Source organism: Dermacentor albipictus, chromosome 6 (genome assembly GCF_038994185.2).
Source record: "Dermacentor albipictus isolate Rhodes 1998 colony chromosome 6, USDA_Dalb.pri_finalv2, whole genome shotgun sequence".
NCBI classification, from domain to species: Eukaryota; Metazoa; Arthropoda; class Arachnida; order Ixodida; family Ixodidae; genus Dermacentor; species Dermacentor albipictus.
In genome coordinates, this window is record NC_091826.1 from 67,161,317 (window position 1) to 67,185,353 (window position 24,037).

At 47.2% G+C, this 24,037-nt stretch overlaps 1 protein-coding gene across 1 annotated transcript in view; it reads left to right on the forward strand.

Annotated features, from left to right (window-relative positions):
* The window catches only part of LOC139047030 (phospholipid-transporting ATPase ABCA3-like), a 177,823-nt gene that overhangs the window by 108,514 nt on the left and 45,272 nt on the right, over positions 1-24,037 (forward strand). Inside the window, exons 3-6 of the mRNA XM_070520976.1 lie at positions 13,469-13,764; positions 18,115-18,366; positions 20,844-21,147; positions 23,386-23,634. Coding sequence (XP_070377077.1) covers positions 13,469-13,764; positions 18,115-18,366; positions 20,844-21,147; positions 23,386-23,634 — 1,101 coding nt within the window. The remainder of the gene's footprint in view (positions 1-13,468; positions 13,765-18,114; positions 18,367-20,843; positions 21,148-23,385; positions 23,635-24,037) is intronic.

The following is a 24,037-nucleotide window of genomic DNA, read 5'->3' on the forward strand; positions in this document are numbered from 1 at the left end:
AAGAGGCCCATCAAGAACAATTTTACTAGCTGTCGTATGGGTGTGGTATATAAAGTTCCCTTTAGCTGTGGACATTCCTACGTAGTACAAACGGGGTGGTGTATCTATCAGAGGCTAATGAAACATAAAAGGTCGTTAACCGGTGTATCGCCTTCTAATCTTTCCTTACATTGCCAAGAATGCCAATATTGTAACTGCACGGCTAAGTTAGATGGATGTGCGATATTGTACAGGCATAGAAATGAAGATACGCGTCTTATGGTCGAGGCGTGGCATATCGATAATGGCGGAAGTGCGTGCGTGAGTCAGCCTTCGATTGCATCAGAACGTCAAGTTGGGCCAGTTGGTTGGAATTCATGGTAAGGTTTATAACAGCGCACCCAAGACAAGGGCAACAGAAGAACGTGTCGTTTTATTTCTTTTGTTGTCCTTGTCTTGGGTGCGCTGTTACAAACATTACCATGAGCCTTCGATTACCTTACATGAGGAAGAGATCCAATGCCTTAACAGTTATCCCTCACGTAGACCAGCACGTGTACCCGACTGACACGTGGAGCTACCTTTCCAGAGCATGCGCAGATGAGTTTTGTGTCTTCTTTTTTTTCTCCTCAGTGCTTCCTTCACTTAATAGTCGGCGTTCGTGTTGCCCGCTACTCTCGTCTTGTGTCGAGTTTGCACGCCTTAACCCTTCTTTTTGTTGAGAATATGATCCCATCTGGTCGGTGGTTTATATAGACGCGTCGGCTATTTAAACTTGACTTGAACTTGAGCGTAATCGCTGGCGCTCGCGAATGTTCTAACAAGTACAGACGCGGCCACTGCTAGCGGGAACACGGGATCCCATGGCAGTACTCCGCGGAGCCGCACCGCCGGCGCCTCGCGAAATCTTGCGGCGCATGCGCAAAGCGGTGGCCGAAGAACCCCAGGCATCATCTGATACGGTCCCTCCCCTTCACTATGTACGGCGCCCGCGCGTTGGTGTCTAAATACGGGTCGTACGCACTACCGGCTCCGAGTTTTTATGCAAGTGCTGCGAAAGCCAAATGTACGCATGCCGATTCATGATGCTGCATCCAGGCACACAGAATTAGGAATCTCACTGATAGTTCCTTGGAGTTTTTCGTTTTCAAAGGATTATTTTAAACTTTCTTTTATTGCGTTGTGAAAAAAGTAATGCCGATTTCAAAATTCCACGCTTTTAATTTATTCGAAAATAAAGGGAAATTATAACTTTCCGAGAACTACGCCTGGCACCGTGGCAAGTCCACTTGGGCGACGATCGGAGCAGCGATCCGACTATGTGCGAACAGCTGTGAGGAAAGCAGCTGGGGCGGTATTCTTGGGTGATCACTCTCGCGAATGTTTTCACTTTATTGCTATGGTGAGTGACTCGGCATCAGACTATATAGGGATGTAAGCAGTTCAGTGAGTGAGTGAGTGAGTGAGTGAGTGAGTGAGTGAGTGAGTGAGTGAGTGAGTGAGTGAGTGAGTGAGTGAGTGAGTGAGTGAGTGAGTGAGTGAGTGAGTGAGTGAGTGAGTGAGTGAGTGAGTGAGTGAGTGAGTGAGTGAGTGAGTGAGTGAGTGAGTGAGTGAGTGAGTGAGTGAGTGAGTGAGTGAGTGAGTGAGTGAGTGAGTGAGTGAGTGAGTGAGTGAGTGAGTGAGTGAGTGAGTGAGTGAGTGAGTGAGTGAGTGAGTGAGTGACTGAGTGAGTGAAACAACTTTATTTGGTCCACTATAGACGTAAGCAAACTCCACGTCACCTGGCTAGGCCCACTCGGGAACCATCAGTTGAAACCTGACGGCCCTCTCGCGAGCCCTCTGGACTGCCTGGATTTGAGAGGTCTAATCCTGGGCCCTAATTAGCGTCATCATTACCTCTTGAGTGAAAGGGGGACCGGCCAAGGCGGAGCCTCACAGGACATGTTCGAAGTCCGCAATGTAAGCAGTTGAAAAAAAAATAGCAAATTTCGTAAAGAAACATTTTTTTTTCTCGTTTTTTTTTTGTTGGAAAAAAGAAAACAGAGCTTCCCCGCGGCATTCATCCGTTGCGATCCGACTCCTTTCGGATCTAAATGTTTGGTCAAAACAATTCGTTTGAGAGTCCGCGAGGCACCTCGATCCGACCAAGTGGTGGCAAGGACTTTGCTTCAACCGACCGTTGAGCCCCCTCGTCTGTCGTCGCGTATTGCAGATTCCTCACTTCTTCTGCGGCATCGAAAAGAAACTGGTGCGAGTTTGGAAATGTGCACGCCAAGCTACTTACGCGACACGATCGCAAGGGATAGAGTGCAGGAACTTGTGTATATACGCGCGCTCGAACGCAAACGTCCTGACGGCTTCTTCCACTGCACAGCGAAGCGTTGACGCGTCAAGGGGAAATAAACTGGACACAGATTGACACAAATGTCGGTATTGACGCCTTGATGTGAAATCAGTGCCTTGACGTCAAATCGAGCCCAGACGTTTTACCCCGAAATTCCTGCTGGGACTTTTGTGGTGCAATAATGTAAGATTTAGAGATTTATACAGTATCAGGGGCACCCACGACGATAATGGAAGAGAGAATAGTCTAGAGGAATTGAAATGCCACAAGTAACGCCAGAAGAAGTAAAGAAAGCCTTGGGAGCTATGCAAAGGGGGAAGGCAGCTGGGGAGGATCAGGTAACAGATCAGGTAAGGATGGTGGGCAGATTGTTCTAGAAAAACTGGCCACCCTGTATACGCAATGCTTCATAACCTCGAGCGTACCGGAATCTTGGAAGGACGCTAACATAATCCTAATCCATAAGAAAGAGGACGCCAAAGATTTCAAAAATTATAGACCGATCAGCTTACTGTCCGTTGCCTACAAAGTATTTACTAAAGTAATCGCAAATAGAATCAGGAACACCTTAGATTTCTCTCAACCAAAGGACCAGGCAAGATTCCGTAAAGGCTACTCAACAATAGACCATATTCACACTATCAATCAGATGGTAGAGAAATGTGCGGAATATAACCAACCCTTACATATAGGTTTCATTATTGATTATGAGAAAGCGTTTCATTCAGTCGAAACCTCAGCACTCATGGAGGCATTACGGAATCGGGGTGTAGACGAGCCGTATGTAAAAATACTGAAAGATATCTATAGCGGCTCCACAGCCACCGTAGTCCTCCATAAAGATAGCAACAAAATCCCAATAAAGAAGGGCGTCAGGCAGAGAGATACGATCTCTCCAATGCTATTCTACAAGAGGTATTGAGAGACCTGGATTGGGACTAATTGGGGATAAGAGTTAATGGAGAATACCTTAGTAACTTGCAATTCGCTGATATTGCCTTGCTTAGTAACTCAGGGGACCAACCGCAATGCATGCTCACTGACCTGGAGAGGCAAAGCAGAAGGGTGGGTCTAAAAATTAATCTGCAGAAAACTAAAGTAATGTTTAACAGTCACGGAAGAGAACAGCAGTTTACGATAGGTAGCGAGACACTGGAAGTGGTACAGGAATACATCTACTTAGGACGGGTAGTGGCCGCAGATCCGGATCATGAGACTGAAATAATCAGAAGAATAAGAATTGGCTGGGGTGCTTTTCGCAGGCATTCTCAGGTCATGAACAGCAGGTTGCCATTGTCGCTCAAGACAAAAGTGTATAACAGCTGTCTCTTACCAGTACTCACGTACGGTGCAGAAACCTGGAGGCTTACGAAAAGGGTTCTACTTAATTTGAGGACGACGCAACGAGCTATGGAAAGAAGAATGATAGGTGTAATGTTAAGGGATAAGAAAAGAGCAGATTGGGTGAGGGAACAAACGCGAGTTAATGACATCTTAGTTGAAATCAAGAAAAATAAATGGGCGTGGGCAGGACATGTAACGAGGAGGGAAGATAACCGATGGTCATTAAGGGTTACGGACTGGATTCCAAGGGAAGGGAAGCGTAGCAGGGGGCGGCAGAAAATTAGTTGGGCGGATGAGATTAAGAAGTTTGCAGGGACAACATGGACACAATTAGTACGAAGCCGGGGTTGTTGCAGAAGTATGGGAGAGGCCTTTGCCCTCCAGTGGACGTAACTAGGCTGATGATGATGAATGTAACAATTATATTTTTTTCAGTGTTAGAGGAATAAATGTGTCGGCATTTTTCGTAGCTCGGAATGCAATCGTCCTTTCTTTTCCATGTTTTTCTGAAAAATAAAGCTTGAAAGAAACCAGAAGTGTAGTACAGTCGAACGCATCTATGACGAACTGCTTGGGGCGTCCGAAATCATTCGAGGTCATTCCGTTCTGAAGGCGTTTGTTGCAGAGGTGCTCGACTATAGTTGGCGTCGGTATGAGAGAAGCGTGCGTATGGTTTGAACATAGCGCTGACGTGCCTTGCTGCACGCGTCACATGGTCGATGCCACCATGCATGTACGTACGAACACGTGCGCGCAGATTCCACTGCCATTGGAGCCGAATAATGCACGCGCAAGTCTGCGTGTTATCGCTCATAACCACGGCAGCGACTCGGGTAATCTTTGTAGCCTTCTGACAAATAGTTCGTCCTTTTATGATCACCGAGTAAATCAGCGCAGTCTTCGTGGACCGTTTCAGAAGCAGCGAAAGTATGTTAGCTCAGTATCTACCATGCAGAGTTCTTAAGAGCACAAACGCGATGTTGAAGGTCATATTTGGCACGAACGGTGTTTTTGAGAGCCGAGGAAAAAAAAAAGTCGTTGACGTCGATCCTCATTTGCAACAAAAACCGCATTACATCACCGTGAATGTCACCGTGTTGGTTTGATGTTGTTGTGATCCTTGTAGTGACGTATGTTGACATCAAAAAAAGGTTCATTCAACAGCTGCACAGATGCCCGTCGGCCGCTGGAACACAAACCCTGAGGCATGCACCCAACGGCCGCATGAATACATGACCCTATGAATAACCTTTTAACATTCGTTAGCCGCTAAAATAGTGGTCACCCGAAAGAGATAAAGTAGACGTGTAAGTATTGAGCACATTAAACAGAAAAAAGTGCACGCCTTTGTGTGGCATGAGGCTGCAAATAGTGAGTGAAATAATCCGGGCGATTTCTTAAGTCATCTTTTTCGTTAAGGATCTAACGAAACGCTTATTCTAATCTTGAACAATTCGTTTTCTTGGCTTAATACTTAAGGCCAATATCTAAGTTTTAGCATTTCCCGTACCCACGTAGTTTCGCTGTTTCAACCTTCATAAGGCTTTTCTCTAGCTTACGCTATAGGTGAGCATGCAGGTCACAAGTCAGATGGGAGATTCGCTAGTTAAAGTATATACCGAGGGCCTTCTGGCACTGTCGGTCGAAGCCAGAGCACGCGCGAAATTTCAAGTTCTGCCGGGTGTCGATCGGCGCAATGCCCGTGTACGCATCGTCTGCCGTCACAGAGCGAAAGTTTCTTCGCGCACCCGCCCGGGCTTTCCTGCCCGTGGCTGCCGAGTGCGGCCCCTTTCTTGGCCGACATTTAATGCAATTTGAATAGGTGCTCCATGACGCGATCTAGCCTTGGTCGCCCAGCGCAGAAGTCCGATGCTGCAACCATTGGAACCACAAATGGCACGCATAATTCTATCGTGCCGATGCCAACTGGCTCTTTAAGGCCGCATATGCCACATTACGTAGCACGGTTGCACTCCAGTTTCCTTTACGCCAAAGACGTATGCGAATGAAATGGACAAATTTGTGGTAATTAACCGCTTCACGCAATCTCTGCTTCACGTAGCTTCTAAGTTGCGCGTGCGTTCCGCTTAGTGTATTTCAAATGAGAACAACAAGATCATTGCTCGCTGAAGCAGCAAATAGGCACCGGGCGGCCGTCGCGAGGCGGTAGCGGCGCATCAGCGATGAATCGACGGATGTTATGATGTCCCCTTTGTAACGGGATGGTTGGTTGCGCCACCGAGCTCTTGCTATTATACTGCCTAATGTCCTACCCACGTTAAAAAAGAAAAAAAATACCATTATGAACTCTCACAACCAAATTTCCTGACCCCCTATTTTGAACATTGCTTTTGTACGTCTCCGTTTTTTTGCCCTTTCCCTGCGTTTCTACCACCAATCTTCCAATCGTATCTTGCTAATCTCTATTGCCGGACATGTTTACTTTACATGTTAATAGAGACAGGAAGCGCCTTGCCCTGTCTCTATTTCTTCTTGTGTGCCGTCACTATTGGCTCTTCACCTATTGAAAATGTTTACTTTCCCCCTGATCTCGCTTAACCCAAGCGCTTCAAGGAGTCCAGTGGAGCCTAAATCGAGAGCTGGGCAGATTTCTTCACATTCTAATAAAACGTCTTCCATCGTTTCCATAACCTTACCGCAGCAAGCACATGGTTCTTCTTCCTTCTTATATCTAGCTTCATAGGTGCTTGTTATAAGGCCTCCCGATCTCGCTTGCAAAAGTAACGAGCTTCCCTTTGAGTTATGATACATTTTCTTTCCCGATTTAGTTTTTTCTTCTTAAGTAGTTACTCATGACAGGTTTCTTTTCCATTGCCGCCACGCATGAGATTATTTCAGCCTCTCTGACTTTCCACTTGACGTTCTTTGTTGCTGTGTTGCTCACCGTACAGGCCGCATACTTTCTGGTAAGCTTTTAGTTCTTTTCCTGAACTGTGAATCAATGTTTTTCCTGTACAGCTATCTCAACACTCTCCTGTCCCATTTACTTTCTTCCATATTCCTCAGTCGTTCTTCATAATCAATCTTAACTGTAAGCTAGCTTCCCTCACTTCAAAACTAGTCCAACCCATATCACCCTGCACAGCTTCTTTTGTAGTCTTCCCGTGAGCGCGTAGTGCGAAACGTCCCACTGACCATTGGTTCCCATCGAGTCCTGCTTGTACCCCTGCCCGTGGTGCGAGCACGAACGGGCCGATATGGCCCGTGTGCTTTGGGAATGCCAACGCGATGAGGAAGAAGGACCAAGAGGAAGGGGGAAAACAGCAGGACCCTCCTCAGCGAGGCACCCGGAGACCAGGAGTAGGCCGTCCAGCGGGCCAGAAACGTTGCCGAGGATCTCGGAAGATTTTCCTCGGGCGATGAACCCCAGGCAGCCTAGCCCCGGGCACCAACAGCAATAACTGTTGGACAAATAAAGTTTATTCCTATCCTATCCTATCCTGTCCTATCCTTTCCTATCGTACCCTATCCTATCCTATCTTATCCTATCCTATCCAAAAGGAAGTCCTGCAACCATTACATCTTTCCACATACCCGGGAGCACCTCGTACTTGTTGTATTCCCATTGCGCTCTTTGCTTCATTTTGGCTGCATTTCTCTTCCCCTTTACTGTTATTGTTTTTTACTGTGTTTCCATATATCTATTGCCTTCGTTTATCCATGTACCAAGGTATTTGTATTCTTTTAGCCGACGTATTTCCTGGCCCTGTATTGCCACTGTGCTTCCACTGTTTTCATTGATTACCATAACACTTGATATTCAAAAACTAAACAGCACATCGCTGTTCCCCAGCGACGTGCTGGGGAACAACGCCGTCTGCGGCAGATGTCAGAGCACTGCCATTTGAAGCAGACGACGGGACGAAGGCGCTCACGGTTTAAGGTCTGACATACCGGAAAACGCATATCTGCTTTTGAGAAACGTCGCCACTTGTGCGAGGCAGCCCACATTCATAGCACCATGCAGGTAGTATATAAACTAGAAAACTAGTGCAAAGTGCGATGCGAATGTCACCTACCAACCCAGCTTACCACGGTAAGCTTAGAGGTAGAGTTCCAGCATTTATTTTCCGTATGTCATTTTGCTGTGGACGTTAACATTGTCGCGTACTTTATCATGTAACCTCAGGGTATGTGCCGCAGGGGCCAACGGGCATCTGCGCAATTGAATGAACCTATTTCGACGCCCAAATAGCGTCACTATAAGTATCACAACAACATGACACCGACACGGTGACATTCATGTAGTGCAATCTTTCCTGCAAATGAGGATCGGCGTCAACGTTTCCCCAGGGGTTCACAGTACAAGCGACTTGCTGTCTTCAACGGCCGAGCGCCGACTGCCGATTTTTCCCAGCATTCCCAATATCCCCTTTCAACGATCCTGCGCGCGCAGACCGCCTCTCGTCCGCCCGTTCGCTCAGGAAAAAAACAGTCCTGCTACATTCAGAACAGACCCTGTATACGTCACGTCCTACATAGCACGGGCTAGGGTAGGTGTGTGCGCTCTAGCCAAGGTAAATGTACCTGGTAGCGAAGCTTCCATAGGAGCCCATACGTTCAAAACATGGCGGTCCATCGGTGGTCCATGGGGCTTAGCGCCATCTGTATGTGGTGGGAACACTTCCGGCGGAAGAAAAAATAATGTGACGCCATGTCCGTTAAAAGCAGAAGTGACGTCATTTTGTTTTTCGAAGGCGCGAAATTCGTTTTGTTGTTCTTCCTTTTGAGCTATATATTCAAATGCCCTGCCATTCGACTTGATGGGCGTTTCGAGCTTTCAGCGTGGAAAGCGATGCAGGAAAAGGCCAGCCGTGCTGTTGTCGAAATCGCATCCCTGCACAGAACATACTTTCTTTGGAGGCCGACGAAAGCTTTAGGTGTTGAGTGCTGATCCTATTGGATGCCAAGCCCGTCGGCCAGCGCGGTCGCACTAAAACAACTACACAATTATCTGGCGGTCGTAACTCACTACATTTGACTGAACAGATTAAGAAGCAATGAAGCTACCCACGTCACCAAATTCAGACAGACTTTGACAAGCAAGAAAGCACAAACTGTGAGGGGGGCGTATTTCAACAGGTGATACGAGTGCGCCTTTCTGCCCATTTCAAGACGTGCATTGCATTGCGAGTGATAGTGGCGTCAACGCCCTCTGCAGCGATGGGCGCTTAAAAGAAATGCATTTATTAAGAATAATACATTTAAACTTGTATTTTCTTAACTCGTCAAGAATATATAAAATTGTCTAGGAATTTTATTTTGGTTGAATGAATCTAACTGTCTCGTTTGAATTAAAAAACGCGTTTTTCTTTCCCAATGTTTGTTCCCTCCAAACATAGTCGCGCTTCAATCGCTGCTCCCATAACCCCCCATGCTGATGTCGGTGACAATCTGTACTGAACCGCTTTTCGCCCGAAGCTTCGCGACCTATTTGAATCGACCTTGCTCTAGCTTCCATCAGGCCGCTGGAATTAATGACTCTATTCTTTGTGTCATGACTGGAAGCTTGTCAGTTTGTCCCATTCTCGTCTCGTGGCAGTTAACGCTTTGGGACGGTTTGTTAAACTGCATCCCCGCCTCCCGGGTCGGCTCTCATTGCTCAGTTATTTGCCCATAGTAGAACGCTACGAACACGCTGCGAGACAAAGGCGGCAAGTTTTCATTCTCGGGCCCGACCAGCTTTCCGAACCCCATATATATGTATATATAGGTGTCCCACGTAACTTGAGCCAAGATTTTAAAAATGAAAGGCGCGTCGGAAGCGAATTGAACCGAACGCGTACGATTTGCACTGGCCAATAGTTACTCAGGCATTTTTTTGTTTTCCCCGTGTCTCACTAATTAAAATTAGGTTTAAATAGCTAACTTTTTAATTATTGGCTGAGGACCCCTACTATTAAACGCAGATCTGTAGAGCACCTTCAGAAACCATTGATCGAGTTATTTCCTGTACGATACGTCTCACGTGGTGCTTTTTTCCGGGTTGCAAAGAAAGCCTGCGAAATATGAAAAAAAAAGGCCATGGGACGAAGCGGTTGCGTAGTGGTATCGTGCTTCTCTCAGGCATGAGTTCGGCGAACAAGGTCGGCTGCATCGTGACTGCGACGGGGAAGCGGCAGGGCGTTCTTTATCTCCTCGGCAGCTCTTGGCCAGCTGCACGCATTGGCTCCGTCATTTGACGTAAGCCGACCTTGTTCACTGAACGCACGCTTGAGAGCGGCACGATACGACTGCGCAACGGCTACGTCACATGGGTCTCTTTTTTATATTTCGCGGGATTTCTTTGCAACCCGGAAAAAAGGACTACGTGAGACGTATCGTACGTGAAATAACTCGATCGGGGGTTTCTGAAGGTGCTTACAAATCGGGGTATCATACTTGGGGTCCTCGAGAAATAATTAAAGAAGTTGGATGATCGAACTTACGGGGAATGATCGAGTTACGGGGAAAACAAAGAAAATTACCTGAGTTACTACAGGCCAGTGCGCGTTCGGTTCATTTGTTTCCGACGGGCCCTTCATTTTTGAGACCTTGGCCCAAGTAACGTGACACACACACGCACACACACACACACATTATTTATATATATATATATATATATATATATATATATATATATATATATAGGGTGTTTCAGCGAACACTTCGAAATTTTGTTAAAGGTTGCATGTGACAGATAGTTCAACTCTAGTTTATGAGCCGGTTACTCGAAGCTGTGGACACTACTTGCACACAATATTGACGTGAAAAATTTACTAAATAACAAGAATTCACTAATTAACTTTATAGCGAATTATCTTAAAACCCATAGTGCAATTTGCAAATTCTAGCACTGGACTTCGCAAGGCGGATCCAATTGGCAAGAAATCTCAGGACGACCCCAGTTTCGAAATATAAATTCCCGAACTTAGCGGCGAAATGCATAGGTGTTCCAGTTACTTGTGTTCTTCAGTGCATGAAACGACGTTCTTGTTTAACAAATTAACTGGAACGCCACTGCATTTCTCCTCAAAGTTCGGGAATTTATATCTCGAAACTGGTGTCATCTTGAAAATTCGTTTCAAGTGGATCCGCCTTGCGAACTCCACTGCTATAATTTGTAAATTGCAATATGGGCCATAATGTAATTGGTTAAAAACTTAAACAGAAAAAGCAGTCGAAAACACAAAGGAAAAGAGAAGTTCACACCACAACGACTGGTGAACCTCTCTTGTCTTTTGTGTTTTCGACTAGTATGTACCAACTGGCTCAGATTTAAACCCTTCTTAAAAACTTAATTAGCGAGCTTTTAATAATTAGTGTATTTGCATCTCAAGTTTGTGTGCAGATAGTGTCCGCCGCTTCGAGTAGACCAGCTCATGAACTAGAATTGATATCTGTCGCAGGCAACTTTTAAAGATTTTTGATAGTGTTTGTTGAAACACCCTATGCATGTGTGTGTGTGTGTGCATATATATACATATATATATATATATATATATATATATATATATATATATATATATATATATATATATATATATATATATATATTTCTTGCTCTTGAAGAAACTGTGTGATCTCGAAGAATTCTTCACTGAAGTGATGGCCTTATATGAAAATTTACGAGACCTCATAGCAGGAGACAGTCGAATTTAACAGCCTGAGTCCACTCCTACCACGAAGAATATCGGGCGTCTCCCGGGGGTGTAATCTTCCTTCCTATATGTCGCTATCACTAATACTGTTACGCCTTTGCGGAGAAACTGCAGCATCTCTCTCTGTCTCTGTTTTTATTTTCTGTGGTGCGAGTATAAGCGCTGCTGCGCACGACTGCTGTTGATTATGATTTAGAGTGAATCCTGCTTTGCCTTATTTTGGTTACTGGGTGAATTATACAGCGTCTGCCGACTATCATGCACCAATGCCTAAAGAAAGAGTAGTTGCGTTAGTCGAAGAAAACCTAGTGCATATTGTTTGGAGTAAAGTGTGGTAGCCGCCAGTAATTATTTCGTTCCTGAAACATATTTAGACAATTGAAAATAAATATTTAGTTCGAAAAGTACTGTTCTAGTCATCAAAGTGTCAATGAGGCATTTGTAGGCAACGCCAGGCAGCCCCAAATGAAATCTAACTGCTGTGTTTTCAGCGACGTACAAATTGCGTACAATCTTTTCCGACTTGCAAACAAACCTCACAAAATATGAAAAATAGCACGTGACGGCGCTCCCCCCTCATCCCGCCCCCTCCTAAAACAGCACCCTCAAGTAAGCTGATTGAAAGAAACTTCATTGCCAGTCGCAAATCCGAAGGGAGAGTGCTTCACCTCCCAGGAGCACCTACAGCAGGTTTCGCGGGTTTGCAGCTATTCCTTCCTGTCTATGTCGCACTTTTCCGTTTCTCTAGGCGGACTGATCACATTGATAGCAAAAGCCTCTTGATAATGGGCCTGAAGCGCCGCTCTGACCACGCACGAAACGTGAAAAGCGAGGGAATAGGCATAGAATGCTTCGAAAATTCCGGCTTTGCTCGCACCGCATCATAACAGTGCGCGCGCCGCTATATTTCGCGCCAGAAACTTGCTTCGAACCAGAGCCAAATTAAAGTGACTGCTTTAGTTTTCATGAGAGTGCAAACGTGCTGCAAGAATAGGTTCATTGCATAAAATAAAAGGGAAATAAACAGACCGGCAAGCGTCCCACGAAGCGTCCCACAGGGGCTCGGGCCTGTTTCGTTGAGGTCACGAAGCAAGAGTTGAGATTTGCTGTATGCCAGTGGTTCTTATTCGGTGCGCGTTTGTTTCTTGGTCCTGCCATGGTAACACGGCCCTGAGACGCGGCCCCCCCACGGCCCTGAGATGGCGCGCAGGGCCGCTCCACGGCAGGCACTGCCGTGGAGCGGGAACACTAGAACCAACTGCGCACTTTGACGTGCGATCACCTGTTGTGCCGCCAGCAGGTTGGCTTCAATCACGTTGCGGTATGCATCCTTCCTATCTTTTTCCACTGGCGTGGCCGCATGCCTGCGTTCGCTGCAATGGGATTTGCATCCACTGCGCATGCGCTACTTCGCCCCCCCCCCCTCTAAACCCACACTCCCTATAGTGCTGTCGGAAGCAAGGACGCGTTCCCGTGAAATCGGTCGGTGAGTGCTATATGCATACAGCAGCTGTGGCCCATCGAAAAGGGATCAGTATGACTACGCATTGCGTCCTGCAACAGTATAGATAGAGAGCTTTAGTTCGGCCGCTCACTTCTTGCTTGTTGCATATTATCGGATGACAGGAGGCTCGAACGTGAGCGGCCGGGTTGCTAGGGTCGCCTGGCTTTGCAGAGAGCAAACAAACAAGCAAGCAAGCAAGCAAACAAACAAACAAACAAACAAACAAACAAACAAACAAACAAACAAACAAACAAACAAACACAGACCTAGCTCTAATTGCACTAACCAAAGTGGTTTTTCCTTCGCTGCATGGTGCAAGTGTTCGGCAGCGCCATGATCGTGAACGACTTCACCTTTTAGACGTCTTTTGTCGGCAAGAACACTCGTGGTACGCGAAGACGTGTACATAAGGCATTTTGGTTAGACGAAGCGTCACAAGGTGTCACTACCAGCGCTCGGTAACTTTACCGGTAACCCGGTATCAAGCACGCGCCATTGCGAATAGAGAGAATACGGGACGCGCTATTGACTCACTGGATGGATGGATGGATGGATGTTATGAGCGTCCCCTTTGGAACGGGGCGGTGGGTTGCGCCACCAAGCTCTTGCTACTATACTGCTAACGGTTGCACACAGGTCCTTCTGGCGACGGCTACGCGAACCGCGCTGGGGCGCGGTCCATGCGCATGGTTCCGCTGCTGTGGTGCCGGCAGCTGTTCGTGATCCTGTGGAAGAACGTGTACTTGCAGCGCATATGCCGCCACTACGTGTTCACCGTGATCGAGGTGGTGTTCATGGTGGCCATGCTCCTGGGCATCCAGGAGGACTCGGTCGTCAGGGAGCCCCTCGTGCAACGGGGGGCCACCGTGTACAGCCCCATAGGGTACAGGGCCTTCTGGAACACGCAGCGCGACTTGGCTCGCATAAGCACGGTGAGTGGGATTGACCCGCCGAGGTCCAAGCTTTCCCGGCACTCGTCGATCGAAACAACCTGCCCGCCCTATGTTTGCATAATATAAACAGGGTGCCTCGTTTATCGAGGATACCGGGCCTGGAAACTTGGTGTGCGAGTGTAACTCGTATTACGTCGTGAGATTCTGTTTCAGGACGACAAGTTGCGTTAAGAAGGATGCAAGTGGGTGCGCTGCGTTAACGCTAGCTGCAACTTATCATTGGGCTCCGCACTGTCGTGACTGAGAAGGGCGGAACGAATTATAGCGGCGATTACAATGAAATTATTTCCATTCTAGACCCGTAATCGCTATTTCGCGACACAGCGTATTTGAGCTCCTAAATGAATAGAGCTTCCTACAGGAAGTACCGGATAAAATTATGATTCCAATGTGTACGGGTTCTATAAGAGCGGCGGTTCGTTCGACCATGGAAATGATGGAGAGCACACGTATCGTTTAAACTTAGTTCTGGCTCTAGGTGGCTTTACGACTTCGTGAATATATCATTTTTGGCAACGTAATGCGTTATACATGATTCGATTTCCTTGGTATGTTTAGAAAAGCATGAGTGCTTGAATATCTAGAAAGGCAAAGCGTAACAGACGGCGTCGCAAGAACGCTTGAAGCAACAATCATGAAGATTAGACAAATTCAATCACTAACCATCATTCTCTTAGCATAGCTCTACGATGGCAGCGCTATATTTCCCGCGAGTAATTTTCGCCAGAAACGACGCTTATATGTGAACGGGACGCTTAAGCGAGAGAAGTCCTCATTCTGACGTCACGTACAGCCATCCGACAAAAAACTAGTCGACCTGTTAAACCATGCACCCGGTACAGAAAACAGTGCCCTACACACGGAGTTTCCAAAGAGGTTAAACGCTTCAAGAAAGCCACATGGAGCTCCCATTCAGCTGCGAAAATAACAGCCATTGCAGGTTGTGGCAGGGTTTCTGGAACTGCCCTTTTAATCTCTTACCATTTGGCCTCCTTTAGCATTGTAACACCCGAGTTTTCAACCGACGAAATACGTTTGAGTTGTACTTGGAAATAGTGTTATGTGACAATATCAGATTAAAAATTATGTTTTGTACACGAGGCTTCCACCCAGGGCGAACACCCCATGAAACTTCGCGGCTGCATCAACTCACCCGCCACGGTGCCTTAGTGGTATCGGAGTTGCGCTGTTAAGCACGAGGTCGAGGGCTCAGATCCCGGCAACGCCAACCGTATTTCGATGGAAGCCAAATGCAATTAACGCCCGTCTGCCACGCACTCGGTGCCCGTTAAAGGATCCTACGTGCTCGAAATTATTCCAGAGCCCCCCTCCTACGGCGTGCGTGATGATCATATCGCGGTTGTGGCACCTATGGCCGCAGATCTTAATTTGCGTTCAGTCAGGTGCAAAATTAGTTAACTTCGAAAACATGTCAATTACGTTTTTAACATCCTGTAGCATTAAACCCGCTTTAACCTTTTACAACCTGTTTTTTTTTTCTAACTGAACAAACAATATTTGGCTTTCTCGAATAACTGATTTCATGTGAGGTTAAAACATATTTGATAGAAAAAATTACCGACGATTACGTTACTTCCTAATGCGAAATTTGAGCGCAGCAAATAAGCTGTTTCACCTTTTCGATAGATTGAGGCAAAGAAATCGAGCAACACATGTATGCGCTATCACAGAATTTTTTTTTTATTTTTCACACGTATTCCTTTAACAAAGACTCCACTAACAGTTCTTGACAGTCATGAAGGAAGCTTTGTGGTCGGAGAAATAGACTGATATATGTTCGACTTGGTACACCAATGCTTGATTCTCAAAGACGAGATCTATACAAGTGCCTCGCGAGGTTGTCACAGCCGTGGGACGCGTTACGAGCGAGAGGAACGGGATGTTCTCCCGCATAAGTGTTAGGAAATTGCTGTTTGTCTTTATGTCAACATTAAAGTCCCCCACTACTAACATCGGTGTGGATCGATGGACGGTTAATGCGAGTTGCAGGAAGTGCACGACGACTTTCGTGAGTGCGGTAGCGGACTCACGAAAGCGGTATCAGTCGGTCGCTGCTAGCGCTGGGGGGATGAAAGGGGGGCGGAGCTGGTTACGAGGCCGACGACAACGCCGACGACGACGCGAAACCCAGGAACGGACGCCAAAGAGCCATTTGTGTAGCCAGCCCTCCTCCACAGTCTCTCCTCCTCCCTTCCATCATCCTCCCTCGCCCGGAGAGCCGACAGCGCGCATGCGCGGCGGCGGAGCAGATTCGTCGGCGAGCTGGTTACGAGGCCGACGACAACGCCGACGACGACGACGCTGACGACGACGCGAAACCCAGGGACGGACGCCAAAGAGCTGTGCTCTAAAAAAAAGTTTTACACATGAAGTTTCCGACCAGGTTGAATGCTCCAAGAAACTTCACGGCTGCATTCATTCAGGTGTAAGGTTGGAGCCATCGTTTGTGCAAAAAAAAAAAATTATGTGGTTTTACGTGCCAAAACCACTTTCTGATTATGAGGAACGCCGTAGTGGAGGACTCCGGAAATTTCGACCACCTGGGGTTCTTTAACGTGCACCTAAATCTAAGCACACGGGTGTTTTCGCATTTCGCCCCAATCGAAATGCGGCCGCCGTGGCCGGGATTCGATCCCGCGATCTCGTGATCAGCAGCCCAACACCATAGCCACTGAGCAACCACGGCGGGTCTGTCGTTTGTGCATTGCTGACTGTTTTACAGGGCAACGTTAGACTCAAGATGGTTAGCATGCCAGTTAAGATTCTGTAAAAACGCGAATGTGCGGCTGTCAAAACATATCGTCAAGTCAAGGCAAATGCGCTCGCTAGAGGCCCACTTTAGTTACTTGTAACGAGCCCACAAATTTCACCCATAGGTAGCCAGTAGTGTGAAAGTATACTTTCGAAAGTTCTGCCCTCACATACAGGTACTTCTAGTGCAACTCCATTTGCTTCGCTACTGTTTCAAAGCCGCAGATCTGTTGCATTGTTGGAATCTCAAGTTGGGCGTCGCTTGTCCGGCTTAGCGAGGTTGCAGCAGCAGCAGTTGACACGAGCACAGCCTCGTCGGCCTAGCTTTGTGTGTCCCGATGACGAAGGCGATGTGTGATACTTCTCGAAAGAAGCACGCTGATGAGAGGCGGCTGTGCAGAGAATTGCGGCTCACATCTGAATACATTTCAGGCTAGCTACTTCACTCCTCGTGTCCCAGTGGCACATTCCGAGAAATTTCGGGCATATTCCCAGGTCATGATTGCATTGCGCTGAGTGTTGCACTGACGAACATAAGGAACAAGACGAACAAGGCATGTAGCAGCCCGATGCACTCAAAGTAACGTTTAGTGAAGCAGTGAACGGGGCTAGTTGGTGGATAGTTGTAACACTAAGCGCAAAACAATCATGAACGTTCACTACCTAACCCCGTTAGTTCCCAGGCATCGCCCAAATATTCCCAGGCATCGCCCTAGAGTGGTAACATACCCAGTGGCCATGAGTGGTTGTACACTCATCAAGACACCAACCAGCAGCGAGTCGTCTATTCGGGCCCACGTCCAGTGTCAGATAACACTGGGCCAGGTTGTCCACATGGCAATATAGCATCCGCAAGGTGGAAGGAAAAGGCAAACAAAGCGTTGCCTCAAGGAGTATTCACGCTGGGAGAGATTGAACGAGTTTCAAGGTCAGGAGGTTACATGTGTAGTTGACACAGATTTGCGAAGTTGTAGCGAAAATTAGCGCGACGTCGTGACGCGGATCAAAGCATCGCTGAGGTTCTGCGGCACTGAGGCTACGCATGATGGCTTTGCACATGCAGAATGTCATGGTTATGCCACCTATAACCGCGGATTTTAATTTTAATTTAAAAAAGACTGCTGCGAGTATTTTTTTCTTCTTTCGAATACGCTCGCGTGTAAAAACTGTAGCGATAACAGGCACAGAGAAAGAGAGAGAGAGAGAGCATGTCGTGACGTCATAGGACATCCCTCTGATCAATACCAAAACGGCAGGATCGCAAAACTAGTACTACTGTAAATTATTTGGCAAATTTATCAATATAATAACTTTTAAAATAAATTTCTGATCGTGTACAGGATTCGGAGTTTCTCTGGCAGAAAGAAAAAGAGAAGGTCATCGAAAAATCACTTCAGCACCCCTTTAACAATTGTAGAACCTTGGAGGGGGGAAAGCCACTTCACCAGATTTTCACGGAATCAGTTCATCCGTCAGCGTGGTGACTTCCCTGCAGACGCCACCCACGACGGCTCTGTCACAGAGCACTCTGTCTCTTATTGGCCGCCTTGCACGCAGGTGTACTTCGCGCCCAGCAGCAACTACCTGTCCGCGCTCACTCGCGCCGCCTTCGCTGAGCTGGGCGTCCACAAGGTGGTCGAGGTGCCCACGGAACAGCAGTTGCTCGAGCGCGTCCGCGCCGACGCCAACAAGTCGCTGCCGGCCACCAGCGTGGCGCTGCTTTACGTTAACCACGTGGGCGTCAACGACACGGTGCCCGTCAGCTTGCACGTGACCCTGTTCGCGGGACGCCTGCCTTTCGACTTGCAGGTACTACGGGTGGTCGGCGCAGGTGACGCGTTCGGAACAGTGGTGGTCGCGACGTCGCCTTTGGCCACGTGCAGTGTGCGGAAGCGCGACTTTCGAGATTAGCTTTTTGTTACTCGGACGGATGTGACGCGTGACCGAGAACAAGCGGCACCTTGCCATGATTTCCTCCGAGTTAGGACGAGATTGCCTTGTTACCCGGACGGAGTTGGTGACGGCGGGCGCTCAGAGAACTGCATTTTTCTCTTGAAATTATAGAAAACGAAATTTAGCGCTCACCGCTGCTCTGTTCTTATATATATATATATATATATATATATATATATATATATATATATATATATATATATATATATATATATATATATATATATATATATCCAAACTCAAAATCTGCATAAAGTTTGCATATTATAGTCCGTATTGGTTCAATGTAGCAATTGACGCTTTAACACCTCTTTTTTTCCAACAACAGTAATGCGAATTTGCCTGCGCCTGCGCCCCTGGCAGTGAGATTGATGTTTCAAACATGGCGGCTTTGTTCACTTTCGGCGTTTGAAGCACGGCGAAGCCAGGCCTTCGAGATGGGTCGCCATTAATCACTGGGTCGTCGGGGGCACTTTCGAGAGGTAGAGCAAGAGAGTTTGACATTCTTTTTAATAGAAAGCAGGTAAGTAGCAGTGCCACATTAAACGCTCTGTACCATAAATTGCGATCTTGCTGCAAAAGTTTAGCAACAGAGCATCGGGAAGCGCAAGATCTTCGTATAGTTCTAGAAGAAAAGAAAAAAGCAAGTACTTGTACAGTTCCCTACTAAAATTGCTTGAGGGGAAAGCATTGCAGTAATTCAGCTAGCATGACAATGATGCTGATTACACACCGATGCCACTACCGGCGAGCGGCGATGGCGATGTGTTTTTTCTCTAATACTCGGAATCAAAAACGTCTATTTTTAAAGCATATTGTAACGCATCCTCTCGTACATTAAGCGCATAATTTCGCACGGATGCTGTTATACTTGCATGCAATATCAGAAACATGAATTTCTTTACGCAGGGAATTATGTAGTTGAAGTTGGCCGTTACGGAAACGAAATGTCGGGGAAAGACAAGCTTCCAAATTGTGAAATTCTTCTGTGTAACTTTATAGACCCTCGCCGCCTTCGACTGCGTTGTCTTTCCCTTGACAACCAGTCGCGCTGAGAAACCGCTTGTAGTCGCTCTATTTCCCCTGGTTGTTTTTAATGCATGGAAACATTAATGTAGAAGGTACGCGTGTTTTTCCTGCTGGATAGCTGACCGTAATCGTTGGCCGATCCCGAAGGCGATGTAGTCTAATGCAATGTCGCAGACAGTCAGTTAGGACTGCATTTGCAACGCACAACTGTTATCAAACACCCAGATAGCACTGAATGTGACTTTCGGACTCGGTAGAGTGCCGAAGAAACCATGCTACAATCACTTATTAAGGCAAAAGCCTCATGTGCCCCATGAAGCGGAAAATCCGACGAGCGTCCGGCGTTAACATCCCATGGCAAGAAAAATCACGCGACTAAGTGATGACGTCACGTTCCTGGCGCTGGAGCTGCTGCGGCTCGCACTGCGAAATCGCAGTGTGAACAGCCACGGCGTCGTACAGACGCCGCGGCCCACACCCAAGAAAATGACTTTGCCCAATGCTAAATTTGAGTTGATTCACGTTCAAAACCGACCATGGCCCACTCCCGAAACGGACTTGGCCAACTCCAAAATTTCGGTGCCCACCCCAAAAATATGACTTTGTCCGATTCGAAAATTGAGTTGACACACTTTCACAACTGACCTGACCCACTCGCAAAACTTCCTTGGCCCACCGCCAATATATGGGTGGCCCGCCTGCAATGTTGTCTTTGCCCAATTCGAGCCCACGGCCAAGTGAAAATTATCGCGCGGAAGAGTCAGAATGCTTTCACATTCAATGCACATAAGGAGGCAGAACTGCCTCTAACTTTTGCTCGACACATACGCTCTTGGATTCTAGCTGGGTTCTTCCCGAAGTGGGCATTGACGTCAACAATTAAGTACACTGGCCTTGCTCCACCCTAACCGCTGAATCCACAAGTGAATCCACCAGTGATGTCACCGGTGAAGGCACGGTCAAAATCGCAATCAGTGAACTGTCGGACATTGAATATATATGTCAGAAGATATACACGTGTGTAATTGTACATACTCCTATGCAAAATTGTACATATTGATAATCTCTAAGAGTGCAATTTCACATAAACATTTTCAAGTTCTCAACCTGCTGCGCACATTTCGCCTTAGAAAATTACCACGCTTCGCGAATGCGCTTCTACTAAACCAAGCGACAACGCTTCGCATCACGTATCGCTGAAGTCATTTTGTGACCGCCAAATATTTCCATAGTGCTCACTTACGAGCACCCAGTCCTCAACGGAACGCTCCTGAGCGTGACGAACGTGTCTCTGCACCACGCAGGTGCTGTACCAGCAGAGGCTCATCTCTCAGCCCGAGGGACCCGTGGCCGAGGAGCGCTTTCCCGAGATGAACACCCTGTTGCCGGTGATGGGGGCGCTGCAGCAGCGACACCCCCAGCTGCAGGCGGAGCGTTTCGGCTACCGACACCCGCTGGAAGAAGTGGCGCTCAATCGCTTTCCATATCCCTCCTACTTGCAGTACAGTGACACAAAAAACTACGCCCTGGTTCTCACCCGCTTCTGCATCGGCATGCTGGTGCCGTTCACCCTGTTCGTCGCCCGCCTCGTGGAGGAGAAGGCATCCGGTGAGTCCGCGCGTGGCGAGCTGGACGCTGGACGCCGAGCCGGAGACGAAGGCTAACTGAGGAAACGCTCGCGCGGTGGTGTATCTTACACTCTAGAGAGGAAGAGAAAAAGAAAAGAATAAGGTGTACACAAGCATTCTGGAATGAAAACCATATATAGCATACCTGCCCAAGTCAGCAGCGCAGGCTGCTGGTGCTCCTTGTTGGCTCGGGCAGCAATTACCGCTATGGCACATTACTGGCAGCGCAAAACTGTAAGGACCGCTCAGTGGCGCTCAACGGGACATGAGTTATGAGTTGTGAATGCGTAGCTTTCGCATTCACAACTCACAACGAGAGCTTAGGTGTTCCGGATCTTTTTTATGCGATAGCTTTTCCTCGACTACTTCGCGCACCTTGGACGGTGTTCTCGCAAGATAAATTAGAGAGGGTAGCAAGAGTAAGGAGGAGGAGGATAAGAGAGAGAGGCACCTGATTGGTTGGCGCCGGAGAGAGCCACCACGCAAGATGTGACGTCACCACAACCACGTGAGGCCCGTGCCCCATCAGCGCGCGCGCAGTTTGAGTCGCCAGTATCGCGCGAGTTTGAGCATGATTGTTGATTTCATCGTACTTTCACTGTTGTCTTTCTTGAAATTTCTTGAAAGTTCTATTCTACACCGAAATAATTTTGGATAATCTTACATACTGAAACTGAGCGCATAAGGCTTGCCTTGAATCCTGGAATGGCAAGGTGATAACACTGCTACATAATAAAACCATTGCTAACTTGTTAACTTAGACGATCATCTACAAGGGTTTCTGTCACAATGTAAGTGCTACACATAAGAAAAAAAATGACTGAACTGGTCGTTTTGTCAATTTCTTGCCTGCATGTAAGTTTCATTGAGGACACCTGTAAACTTAATTGGAAGTAAATCAACTCGACCAAGACAACGCTGTCTTAAAAGAATAAAAACATTCTGGTCACACCTGCGTATGTAAAATAACAGACGCGTCCTTGATTCACACACAATCCTGAGAGGAGCAGTGTTACTCCTTTGCTTTATGCGCTGTTTTATTCAGCGCACTCTCTCGTTCCTCTTTCATCGGAGTCCAAAACGATTGTGTGCGTAGCTTTAGATGGACGTTGAAGAAATCCAAATGCTCAAAACGATGCCGGAGCTAACCATCGATCAATGAATGAATTATTCTCACGGTAGATACAATGCAAGGAAAGAAGGCTTGTAAATATCCACAAACGCCAACTTTCATCAAGATCTTAGTCCGGAAGCGGCATGCTCATACGTACGTATGCATATGTATACTATTGTTAACGTTGTGAATTTGACTAATGTGCAATTCACATCTGCAATCATTTACTGCCAAATTGGCAAGAACAACAAGTTCAGCAACATGCAACAATTGTGCCACTGAAAATTGATTTAAGGCGTATTTTTTCAGGAAGTCAAGTGAACCTTGCGATGAAAGAATTGATGCAATGCTAAAATGGTAGCGCACTTTTCTGTTTCGTTTCCTGATATTCCGGTAACGGCGTGAATATACGTACGTATGCACATGTAGGCTGTTAAGTTCTAAACTGGGCTAACGTACAGGCTGTTAAGTTGTGAAATCTTCTAACGTGCCCGTTTCATTGCCGATTATATAATCATTGACTGCCAAGTATGGAGTAACAGCAATAAGTGAAGCAAGTGAAACAATGTGCGTTAAGCGCTACTTAAAATCGATTTCAGATGTATCCTTATAGGAAGCCAAGTTAACGTTGCGATAATAGAATTGGTGCAATGACAAAATCTTAGCACATTTTTACCTGTCGTTTTCTTATAGAGAATGCGTCCATGATTTGACGCCTTAGCATCTTTCTCCGATTTAGAGAATCTCGTGGATAATATAGAGTCGGATGATTGTCAATGTAAGCAAATAGCCTCGACGAACAGAAGAACGAACGAACGACAGAGAGAGAGAGAGAGAGAGAGAGAGAGAGAGGACGAATGAACGAACATTGTCTTTGCCGAGTCTGAACCCCGACCACCGACCGTCACAGACTTCTGACCAGCAATGAAAATGACTGAATGAGACAATGGAAGCTATCTGCTTTAATAGGAACGTAATGTCGTGCATATTGGAGCAAAAAGGTAATAAAAACGCTATGCAAAGAACACAATTCGTCGACCAGTGGTTGTCATTGCCTGTTTCTAAACTTTATGAACCCGTGCCCCGCCTCTTGCGAACTTGCAGGCATGAAGGAGATGCTCCGGCTGATGGGACTCAGCGACTGGGTCTACTGGTTGAGCCACTACCTGAGTGGCTTCTTCATGCACCTCATCACCGCCACCCTCATGATGCTCTTCGTGAGCGTGAAGAGGAACCATGAGGGTCGCGCGTTCATCCAGTTCAGCGATCCCATGCTGCTCTTCACCATCCTCATGTGCTTCTGCAGCAACTGCCAGATGCACGCCATACTACTGTCCATGTTCTTCAGCAGCTGTGAGTGCTTTGGCGTGTGCAATCCTTTGCACGTCGTCCGATGCGCCCGTTCTCGCCGTGCGGCTCGCACGTAAATTTTCTTCCGGTCTCTAGTGCCAGTTCTGCGCGGTTTAGAAATCGGTGCTCGAGTTTGGACGTTGGTGCGAGTTCAAAAAGGGAACATTCATAAACGCCAAAGGCGGGAGTGGTTCACCTGCGTGAGTGCACACTTGATACTCTGAGCCACTGATGGCCGGGGAGGCGACACATGAGGGGCGTGGGATGCCGGCGGGCCTCAGCTCGACGCTGCGTAACTAAATGGGGACCGCAAGTGAAAAAAAGAAATAGCTCCGAGAAATGTCATTATGAAGTAGAATTATATCGGCGAAGGAAAAGGCAGATTCAGGAAAGACTTTGGAAGGTT